This window comes from Diplotaxodon limnothrissa, linkage group LG19 (genome assembly GCF_057381915.1).
Source record: "Diplotaxodon limnothrissa isolate DT_005_m linkage group LG19, D_limnothrissa_male_GT1.1, whole genome shotgun sequence".
In the NCBI taxonomy this organism is placed as follows: Eukaryota; Metazoa; Chordata; class Actinopteri; order Cichliformes; family Cichlidae; genus Diplotaxodon; species Diplotaxodon limnothrissa.
Window position 1 is genome coordinate 23,762,222 of NC_140614.1, and position 11,424 is coordinate 23,773,645.

General features: G+C 39.9%; 2 protein-coding genes across 2 annotated transcripts in view; both read left to right on the plus strand.

The window, feature by feature from the left end:
• Window positions 1-417: 417 nt before the first annotated feature.
• spmap2 (sperm microtubule associated protein 2) lies at window positions 418-2,648 on the plus strand. Its single transcript, XM_085343706.1, has 6 exons — window positions 418-479; window positions 563-624; window positions 724-781; window positions 1,325-1,451; window positions 1,957-2,110; window positions 2,407-2,648. Exons 1-6 carry the CDS (start codon window positions 418-420, stop codon window positions 2,646-2,648), a joined length of 705 nt encoding a protein of 234 aa, XP_085199832.1.
• An 859-nt stretch (window positions 2,649-3,507) lies between these two features.
• The window catches only part of LOC146612251 (interleukin-31 receptor subunit alpha), a 29,079-nt gene continuing 21,162 nt past the window's right edge, over window positions 3,508-11,424 (plus strand). The window contains exons 1-6 of the mRNA XM_085342441.1: window positions 3,508-3,559; window positions 6,962-7,112; window positions 8,654-8,801; window positions 10,705-10,874; window positions 10,952-11,112; window positions 11,404-11,424. The exon at window positions 11,404-11,424 is cut by the window's right edge and continues 145 nt beyond it. Of these exons, the coding sequence (XP_085198567.1) occupies window positions 7,055-7,112; window positions 8,654-8,801; window positions 10,705-10,874; window positions 10,952-11,112; window positions 11,404-11,424 (558 nt within the window). The 5' untranslated portion in view covers window positions 3,508-3,559; window positions 6,962-7,054. The remainder of the gene's footprint in view (window positions 3,560-6,961; window positions 7,113-8,653; window positions 8,802-10,704; window positions 10,875-10,951; window positions 11,113-11,403) is intronic.

Consider the following 11,424-nt stretch of genomic DNA (forward strand, 5'->3'; position numbering starts at 1 on the left):
GTCAGTGAAGTAAAAGCGTACCTGGATAGAAAAACATTATTAAAAACTATATCAACATTATTGAAGCATTGCAGGATCATCTTGATAGAAAATGGAGCAAAAGTTAGCCAACATCTAAAGAAGAGCTTTGAATACCCTTCAAGAACACTGGAGAACTATACCAAAGTAACGATCATCCTAATGCTTTTATCCAGACATTGTATCGTCATCTTTAGGCAACTAAAAGTTATGAATCCCAAGCCGCTCAAGCATTTCAGCTTCATCTGAGACTACCATTATGATAATGATCGACCAGAACTACTGACAAATGTGCTGTCTCAGATATAAAAGTATGTGGTTGTAATTGAGAAACTCTCTTTTGTTACAACTGAATCATTTTAGCAGCAAAGCGTTCTCCCAGTTGCATAAAGTGTTTCCATGGCGACTCGGATACAGCAGTTGGCTCAACCCAAACCAAACAGACTAAGATATCCAGACCGGTAGGTCTGAATCGCACCCTTTAACGAAGCTCTCTGTCTTTGTCGCCTTCTTTTTCACAAATGGGCTCTTTTCTGTTTTTCAGTCGGTCTGTTTACTGGCTGGATAAGCTTCCACCAGAAAGGAGCGGATTAACCACTAAAATTGGTCTGTGTACCAATCGTTTCCTTTTTTCTTCTCTTGGCAAACTTGATCTTTGCTGCCTTTTTGTAACACCATGCATAATTGTTATTTTGTTTTCAACAGAGTTAACCCCCCGCTGGTCGGACTTGTGCATAAGTAGAAAGTTCTACAATCAAGTCACGTAAATATAATAGACTTCTAATAAATGCGCGACCCATTTTGGGCAGTTTCTTAATAACTTTATGGGGGTTTTTTTTTCAGAAACATTTATGTGCTCTTATACGTACGATATGAGTCAGTTTTCTAGTTTCTTGTTCCTTTTTTTTTTTTAAAGTTTTTAATGTTAGATTTTCCCACAGCTTTGTCACCCTGTCCCCATTAAGATCTTATGTTGTACTAATATTATTAGCAAGATCCAGTAAACCAAGATAAGAAACTTGTTTGATTGGATTCAAGTGATGAAACTTTCATCATCAGTGTTTGCAATCAGACCTCTCAGAATTTTCTGTGTGCACATCTGCAGCAGAGTAAAGTGCAGACCTTCATGAAGCCTGAAGCTTCTGAAGCCTTCCCTTTAGAGACATAACAAGAAAACCTATTTATTGTAATTTTCTTGCCACTACACATGTCACAAACAAACACGTCAAATTAGGCAGTAGCTAAACTGTACCTGCAAGACCTTTTTTTTTTTTAAAGCTCTCTCCATCTTTATGTCCTTCCTCAGAATTTCTCCCATATGGCAGGTCAGTGAATGGGCTCTTAAGGCCGTCCCATCCAAACGGGTGTGTCATCTGGCTCAACCTCGGGCGCCTGCAGCTGGTTGGCAGCCCGCCTGCCCGTTGTCGGTCCCTGTGAGTAACACAAACTATTTCCTGAGAGAAAACGAATATGTGGTGCATTGTTAGATGACTGCTAGTTTACCATACCTGCCACAAAGTCTTTTAAACTCCACAGCCTACTGTGTTAGTTAGGCCAGAATGTCCGGTATTTAAAGCGCCAAAACTTGAAAATATATTATATAATTATATTATAACTTTCAACAGAGCCATCTTGTGTTTTTTACTGGTTTTGTATTCTGAAAGCATGAATAGGTCCAGGTGTTTTGTGGTTGGCTTTGACTTTCCCTTCAAGGAAGGTTAGGATGATCAAAGTTAATAACTTCCCTAATCCTGAGACGTGTGATTGCCTGTACATCCTTTCAACTTAATTTATCTAATTAGGCGTGGTGTGATACATTTCAATTTAAAGTGTGTGACATGACTATAAATCCATGTTTCATATGGACAGGATGAAAAATACCTGACTGACACCATTCTTCTTTGTGTTTAATAGGCTTATTTACAAATTTGATTCCAGGTAAGCACACAGACAGCTGTTGCCACTTCACGGATCTGCCAGCTCGCCCAGCCAAAGCGAAGGCAGGTTCTGGAGAAATCCAGGCACGAATCTAAACATGTACAAGTAATCCACCTGCCCTCTAAAGCATCTCCACACATAGAGCTACTCGCCAGTAAGCCTATTTTTTTCCACCATGCAATTTTCACCTGCTTGCTTCTTTGCTTGTCTAGGCTCTCAGTCACCCAGGTAAAGGTTCTCTAGAGAGCTTGAAATAAAGGCAACTGGACTTCTTTAGGTTACTGAAGTAGCTCCACTTCTTGTCCGTGGGGGTTCGTCTGAATACAAATTTGTTTTTAGAATTGAGTTGCTTTTTTTTTTTTTCTTCTTCAAGCTGTCTAGACTTTTTGCATGTGTTTAAACTTGCATTGTATTGTCTGCTAGTTGACACAATCACCTTTGTTGCCCTAGCTCCGAAGAATGACCACCCCGAGTTCAAAGGAGACCGCCCAGTGTGCTGGTCCGTTTCCAAAGCTGCAAAGAGCTACATAACCAGCCAAAGACTTCTTGATCTGTCCAGTCCTAAAGAGAGGAAGGCTCTGTATGAGGGATATGACCCATACACGATCAGCCGGGGAGCCCGATCAGCCAGCCCCTCTCCCAGAATACAACAGCTCTGTTTGCCTCTGTCTCGCAAATGCAGCTCAGAGTAAGAGCAGTGACGGCAAACACCGGTCCCCAGAGAGCTGTTGATTGTTCCATTTTCCTTGCCGAAGACTGTAATCGTGATGAAGTGTTTTCCTTGTGAAATAATGACTAAGCTTTGTTATTTGTTCTGCTGCGCGAATAGCTATGCACATAAGTAAAAGACTACTGCAACATCTTAGTGTTTAAGCCCTTGGATATTTGCCACTGTGGACTTACTGTATTAACTGAAGATTTCCTGATTTTACCCGTCTAATTTTTGTCAGGATAAAGCTGCTGTTAAGTGTAATTATTCTCCTTATTTTCCTTAAAAACATGCTTGTGTGTGAAATATCTTTTTTAAAGACTATTGTTGTGCATCTTTGGTAATGATGAACAACATGCTTAATTGCAGGTTGATTAGACCAACTGGGGGGATATTCTTACCCACAGATGAAGTTTCTTTGTGATATTATGCAGCACATATCCTGTAGTACATCCTTCACGTCTTAATTGCTTTTATAGTTATTGTTAACACAAGCCCCATGCGTCAGTTTTACACACTGCAGACTAATTTCGAGGCTAAGAAAGGTAATAGCTGAAAGGAAACGATTGTTATTATTATAGTGCAGATGCGCCTAATGGTTTTGGAGTAGTTTCTGTGTAAATTGGCCACAACATAGAATGCGGGAAAGTGAAACCAGTTTTTTTTTTCGTTATAGAAAAAGTTATGAGTTATTTGTGACGTGTAAATGTCATGTAGGCTATATAAAAGTGACCGTTTGGGGGGACCTCGATCCGCAGTTAGGCAACCGCACGCCACACATTGGGCACGGAGTGGGGCGGTACTGGTGTGTTTACTTCGAGGTGACAAGCGGCAGATTTTGCGCAATCGCTGTAGATGAACTCTACGAGACGGGTATCATTCGGGCATAATCCGGTAAGAGGAGTTCGGATTTTGACATTTTGCAGCCGCTCGTTTCGTTTCATGAATTGCAACTTTGGTTGAAACTCACATAGTGCATGTTTGTTCTGCTGTTTAACGTGATTAACGCTTCAGTAAGCAAACAGAAAAACAACCTGTCAAGCTGCTCAAGCGTTAGCGGTTTGTTGACGAGAAAATCTGCTACCACAATTCTTAATGAGTGATTAAAAGTGATTGTTGCTTTATTCCTTGAGCTCTCATTGGTGCTTTCGCGCATCGTTATTAGTGAGTTGGTTGAGAAGTCGGCTTTTTCAGTTTGAAAAAAAAAATCGCCCATTATTTGCAAATTTCGAGTTCACTTCGTTGCGATGTTTTACCCAAATCTATTTTGACCAGCTGGTCAAAAACAAAGAAGAAAAACAAAAAGCATCGTAACCATTTCGCTATAACGCATTTTAAATTAAATTAAATAAATGTGGAAAGTGATCAAGAATGACCAGAAAGTAGGGTTGCCAACTCCCTGAAAAATAAATAAGGGACACCTCGTGGCCAGGGCCGGGCAACCCAGTTGTCTTCACCCTTCCCAGTGTGGTAGCTCTTTTTTTGTGTGTGTGAAATTATTTTTTAACCATTTGACTTGAATTTGATTTAAGCAGATGCATATTCTTTGTGATATGACCATATGGGAAACAAATGATCATTTAGCCATTTATTTTTAGCTCAAAATGACAACATTAACACAATAAAACAGGTCTCTTTCTTAAACAGAAGCCTGTCATGCTTAACTTTTGAGAATATAAGTAAATCTTTCTTTAAAAGAACTCTGTCCTGCTTAACTTAAAATTATATAAATTAATAGAAAGCAATAGAATGAAAAATATTCTTGTAACTGTGCACATATAGTGCATTTAGTACAATTGGCTTCAGTTGAGGTATTATTTCAGCTTTTCTAATGCTAATCAGCTGCTCCTGTTTGTAAACCCGCTTGTTCCCATGATTACGCACCTTAACTCATCATCATTATTCATCTATGTATTACTTTTATGTATTATTCATCTATTTGTTGTAATCATCCATCCTTGCAGTTGTTTATTACACAAAATAAATGATATTATCACACTTCTGGCCACATAGCGCTGATATTCACCGCACATGCCCATATTAACCTTAACCAGAGGGTTTAAACAACAAACCAGTGTTTACATACCATATCTGCTTCTGCCGTGGCCTGGTGGACAAAAAATTGGTTAAGGGTTCCCCGAGCTTTCACGCCCCTCATGTTCTTCTTGTGCCCACCACTAGAAGCATGCCTATGGAAAAAGTGCGCCGGCACACAGTGCAGTGCGCTTTATAGGTGTTATCGTGCACTTTCCCAGCCAGGTGTTTTCCTTTTCCCATTCCTCCCTGTACTTTTGCAGCCTTTTTTCTTTTCTTTCTCTGAGGGGAACAAACATTGCTGCTCTAACGCTGGGCTTACACTGTGCGATTTTTGGCCCATTTTGAGCCGATTTTTGAGTCGTGCGACCGATTTGGTGATCGGCCCGATTTTGGCCTTCATCGTGCATCGTGTAGTATACGTGGGGTAACGAGAAGCGATTAACACCTCACGACCAGCTCCCGATCATCAATCGCTCGTGAGGGTGTCACCACAGCCGCTCACACTGCTCATGCGCAAACACGTAAACATCGGTGAAAAAGACATCGTGACCTGCAAACTTCTAATCCCTGCGAGTCAATCGTGCAGTTTGAGCAGGAGCTGAATAACGTGACTGAAAAAAATCGCAGTGTCTGCCCAGCTTTAGGTGTACTGTCATCCGAGACGTGCACCGCAGTGTCGGCGTTTGTTTCCCTGTTGGCCATGCTTGTTGTTGTGGTCATCTGTTGTCTTCCGGTATTTTCTCCGCAAGCGACCTTTCCTCGACCAATGAGATAATCTGAATTGTCATACTCGAATTGTCATAAGTGTGCTGTCAGCTCATTGGTCACAAAGCAGGAGAGGGGCTGGGAATTATGTTTTCAAACAAAGCGTTAATTCCATTAACATTTATAGACTACTTTTGATTCTCACTGTATTACGGGACAAAGTGCGTCCCTTATTAGCTCAATACGGGACGTGTACTTTTGTTTCTAAATACGGGACGATTCCGTTTTTTAAGGGACGGTTGGCAACCCTACCAGAAAGCCAAAGTGCTCCAGCTGTTACTGTCCTGTTGTGAACCTGCTGAGTTACAATAGAAACAGATCGCGAGAGCCCATCAAATAAAAACTGGAGTAACAGTGATCCAATAAAAAAAATTTATTGGGGTCATCCTGTAGTTCAGTGATTCGTTTATATGCATAATAATAATAATAATAAAAAGGAACACTTGAGCAATGTTTAACTCTGACTAACTTCCAACCTTCAAAGATTTGATTATTTTGATTTCTACTGAACTTGTTTTATCATTTTGTTTTGATTAATAAAGATCCAGTGTGTGACTTAAGAATTTCGTGATTTTTTTTCTTCAATATATTTAAAGCATTTTACGTCTATTAATGTTATTCGTGCAAAGGTGGAATACTTGAAAGCTACATCATTTCTGTGTTTAGAAGCACTAAACACAGTAAATCAGCGAATAGTTTATAATCTTCTATATATTACACACTGTGCTTTAGCTGAAATTAAGCTTCCTTTAAATAATTAAATTAAATAATCAAACTGTTTTATGAACCCAAAACAAGTTGCATCTAAAACTCTCAGTCACTGTCTCCTCAATCTAAAACTATGAATCTAGCACAAATGTAACTTTAGATTTCAGAGTGAAGTTTGTTATGGGCGATTCTGATTGGCACCTTTTTGCACATAAAAGTTCTGATATTAGTGCATTAATAAATGTATAAAGTTCACAATGTTTTTAAAGCACAACATCTGGGCCATTGCTTACTGCAACGACCCTTGACTCAGGCTGCTATGTATGCAGATACCAATATATCAGATTGTGAGAGATGTATTAGATGGGCTATAATGATAATCCATTTTAAAATGCTGTTTTCTATTCTGACTTTAAATAACCAAAAAATCTGGAGTGGCTTTGTATTGGTGTGCGCCAACACACTGAGTAAGAGCTCCCACCCTGAGGGGAGCTTTGTTTTCTGTCAAGGGGAAAAGTCAGATGTCAAATTGTTTATTGTGATCGATCTAGTCACCACTTGCAAGCTTTCACAAACTTTAGAAAGTCACTTGCACAAACTGCTATGTGTCACATTGGTTGGTGCGTTTCCTATGGTGCAATGCCAAGGAACTCAAAGCAGTAAAAAAATGTTGTAGTGAAACCGTTTTTAACTTACAGAAATGCATTCAATGGAAATGATGTAATCTAACCACTAAAGCTATTCATTATCAGGCATCCTGTGCTGACACTTCACAAATCTTTTTAGCAATTTTGCGGAACAGCGTGCAGAGTCCTTGAAGAGTCCTTGATTTGCATGTAGCATGATGGGAGTGAGTGGGTGAAAAAGCAGTTGGTCTTCATGGAGCGGAGTCCAGCTGTGATGTGGACCTGGCTGCTGGGGGCTGGACTCGTCCTGGGTAATGTTTAACTTTGTTATCTTTCTGCTGTTTGTTATCATCCAGAGCAAACTTTCAAACAATATGTGAGGATGTGCTGGTATTTCTGGAAGTGTCGTTAGTGGAACCGGGTAATAATTTGTTATTTAAATGACAGAATCTCACCAAGCATGAGAAAGTTACAACCACAACATGTCACACCACATCCCTCTACTTTCCTCCCAGGTTATTGTTTTTGGTTTTATACCACACAGTTTTGTTATTCTACTGTATAATAACCATATAACACCAATTAGCAGACAAGCTTATCAACAAGTGAGTGAATGCAGTGCTGCACAACATTTTGTTATTTCAGCCTGTGAAGACCAAAACACGGAGTGCGTAATTCGGCAAGCATTTGTCGGATGACTAGAAGCATGTCGTAAGTGGCACATTATTATCATTATTAACATGGGTGACAGGGGACTTCAATAGCAGTAAACCTCCTGTTGCAATGCAATGTTCCGCTTGCAAGACATTCACGAAAGTGCTACTTGCACTAATGCACACCCATCACACGAGCTCTGCCTATCAGCAGTGTCCTCCCCCAGCAGTGGAATGCATCCTGCCACTCCAGAAAAACAACTGAGGAACAGCTTGGAAACACAACTAAGAGCCCAAGGTGTTGAATCTCTCTGCAGTCTCCCCCTTAGCCCAGTCCACTCGACCATCTACACTGGAACTAGCCTGATCCATGCAGGCCCCAGTGTGTAACCCACTGGATTCAAAGGATCCCCGGTATACACCCTGAGGCCAGAAACTGCAGTTCAGCCCCAGATCCCCTATTTATGCATCATCGGTTTAAAGTTTTGCCTCTTTTTAGCTTTGATCTTGCAGTAGATTGGTGATTTTGAGACAGCTAAAAGTCCCCAAATGTCAGCATTATCATCATTCTGAAGAAATCAGTCCACCTGTACCAGCGTATGGTTATATTGGCTTACGACAGGTATACCCAGCAGGCAAAACAAGCTATGGCAGTAGGAGCCAAGAAAGGATATTGTTCCGTCTTGCCTGAACTACTGTTGTAACCTCAGGGAAAATAACTTATAAATGGCTGAAAGCTAATTAATTCCTCTCATCATCTCTTTTTCACCATCCCAAATTTGAAAACAGTGAGTCAGACTTGGGCAGTGGAGGTTTTGCATACCTGAGTCACATGAAAGCCTTTCTCTGCACTGTGTTCATACTCTGAGATGATAAAACAGTTGCGCTGATGCTTAAAATGTGTGTAGCCTCATTTTTTTTGAGCACACATAATCAATCAAAACTTCAAAAGAGACTGGCATCAGTATAAATCCTGCTAATAAGGATGAGTCTGCTTAATAAAGGTACCGCAAGGCACGAGTGCTGACATGCAACGACTGGCTCATAGATAAAAGGTCCTTATTTTAGTTAATTTTTTTAAAATCCACTTTTACCCACCTACACCACACAATAAACTAAAAACCACACTCATCCTTATCAATGAACTGCAACATGTGCTTTTCCATGTCATTAACTCCAGCCACTCTCAATTCTTCCAGTGTTTTGCATTACAACATCCACGGCCTTCCCCCGACCCCCTCGGCTAATCGGCTGTGTGTTCATACATCGAGTTAATGTCACCTGCCACTGGGAGCCCGGAGACACGCCAACAACGAAATACACTCTGCAGGTTGAGAAGATATCTAGGTGAGACAAAATGTTCTTTTACATAAAAAGAAAGACAAAGACATTTGAATAATATGTAGATAAGGAAAGTGAAAAAGAAACAACGTAAAAATCTATTTTTGTGATCATGATTTTATAGACCCTAATCAAAGTATCTAATCAGAATCAGTTGTTAGGTTTAACACAATCGTTTGAAAAATGTTATACTACAGTATTTTAATTTTGGAAAGGCCATCACACACAAACCTTCAGTGTTGTTCTTCGGAGATCTGATGCCTGCAGCCTATAATTTACATCATTTTTCATATTCATCACCCTGTTGACTAGGTCTTTTGTTTCCCATTTGTTTTTTTCTTGTTCTTTCATTCACTCAAGTTCTCCCTTTTGATGTATAACATTGGTAGATTAACAATGTCCACTAACCCCATGAAAAGTCCAAAGTACCACTCAGTATTTTTGAAGATGTATCTTTTTAAAAAAAATGTTTGAAATTGATCATTTTCCATGTCTAAAAAAACAGCTTTTCTCAATAAAAGAACTCGCTGTTGATGTCTTTTGGGGCAAGGGTGGCAAAGATGAAAAACCCTTACAAGTATCAGCTTTTGGCTACACGGAAAACCTTTTGTATTTTTAGTTTTTTAATCTTGCATCTTTATTCTACACTGCAACAAAACATTCATAGTATAACAACATGAAAACATCAGGCATGTTATCATTAACCTCCAGGGGACTTAACACCTGAGCTCTGCTCAGCTTTACGGGGCTGTAAGGGAAAGTTTCAGGTCATTGTTTCACAGACTGACTCATAATTTTACTATTATGATGAACGCTTACTGCTCTTACCTGTCTTTCAGGCTACAACATGCAGCTGTTTGCAAAGAAAAAAATGCCAGTTAAAGAAACAAAAACGTATAGCTAAAAGCAAACTTATACAAGTGTGAATGTTGCACTTTTGCCAGGAGACCAGTAACAGATCTACAAGTAAGCGATAAAGCTTGTCCATAACTGCTAATTGCGCTTGTCGGTGCGTTCAGCACTTGTGTGCGCTGTCTGTGAGTGGAAAAGACAGATCAGTTATTGCAGGTTTAATTTGTTAAAGATTTGTGCTACTAATCATTCTGTATGAGTTTGCGTCACCAGTGCCAAATCCTTTATCACTGTTATTATTAAAGAGAGGTCGTTATTAGAAAGAGTTTGACAAACGGCTTTAATTTAATGTTTTAATGACTGTGAAATTCAACTTGAGAAATGGCTTTAGGTCCTTTAAAAATTTCTCTGCAGCTGCTGCTAAGCAGGAAGCAAACTGTCTGATACTGTCTTAGATGTAAGTTTGATATCTGTCATGGCAGGCTCAGTTTTGGGTTGCTTTTTTTTTTCATTGCATTTTTCTTCTCAGTGAGATGTTGCGTGTGCTGCTTGTCAACTTAACATTGATTTAGCAATCTGCAGTGTTTATCGGTGCCTGTGGTGGATTCAGAATGATCCATTTCAATGAGATTACCCAAGTCTCCGTTCAGCAGTGGTCCACCGTTGTGCTTTGGCACGCAGGCAGGTTTGCAAGTTGGAGCTGGTGTTGTTGTTTGATGGTAATTCATTGTGCCTATGCAAATCCTTTTGTGTGTAATCACCTTTGAAAATGACATCCGTGTGAGGCTTTGATGGGAGATTTGATATGCTTCGATGGTGGGAGACACACAGTTTCCACTTCCTCTGTGTTTTTTTTGTTCTAGTTTTTTTTTTTTTAAATATATATATAGCTGATATTACTGTTCAAGATGTATGCAAAACTGTGAATTTGAACCTGAGCCTGACACAACATGTTTCTGTGTGGGTTTGTGGTTTTATGCCTTTTTTGGTACATCACTCTCTTTTCGTGTAGTAGCGCTCCGTTGACCTTGTAGGTGCATGTTTGTTTCTGTCAAAGTGCCAACAGGTCTGCAAAAAAGACATACACCTGCACCACGCATGAAACCACCTGCACAATAGGACTTAATGGTTCAACTTCAAGGATTGACTTTTGCATCACAGTCACAGCACACGGTGGAAGCGAGAGCTTTTCATCGCACCCTCGATGTCAGCCCGGCAGGACAGAAGGTACGGTAGTTTTGCTTTCCCTTTGCTTATCCCATCTCATCGCTCATGCCTCACGTCTCTCTTCCCATATTTCTCAGTGATGCTGCCTCCAGCCATCCTGAACAACGTAACAGAAGTTCGTGGTTCTCCTCAGTGTCTGAATGTAACTTGGAGCCGCGTATCATCGGACTTTCCTGTGTCTAACAATGAAATCCAGCAGACACATCTGAATTCACAAATTGAAACAGTGACTGAGCAGGTGAGCCGCTACTATAACTGCATGCACATGCAGAAATAACACGTTCATTCGTTTTCACACCTGCAGAAACCAAAATTTCACACATCCTGTTTTCTTCCTCTTCAGCACCACTTCTGTGTTTAGAATGTTACATTTTTAAGTAGCAGAACGTAGGGAAAAAAAGTACAAGACTTTGTTGGAAAGCATAATAAGTCACTTTAAATATTTACTGATATTAAATTGTTTCACAGAACATCAGACTGTATGTATTGCATCTTCACAACCTCATTCTTTTTTGTTTTTGCTATACAGCTTGATTTTCAGATCAGAAAT

Bases quoted from the DNA above. Each gene is read 5' to 3' on its own strand.
- spmap2 (XM_085343706.1), top strand. From the start codon at position 418: ATGGCGACTCGGATACAGCAGTTGGCTCAACCCAAACCAAACAGACTA. The intron at 480-562 runs GTAGGTCTGAAT...TCTGTTTTTCAG, and splicing joins AGACTAAGATATCCAGACCG to TCGGTCTGTTTACTGGCTGG. The intron at 2,111-2,406 runs GTAAGCCTATTT...TTGTTGCCCTAG, and splicing joins ACACATAGAGCTACTCGCCA to CTCCGAAGAATGACCACCCC.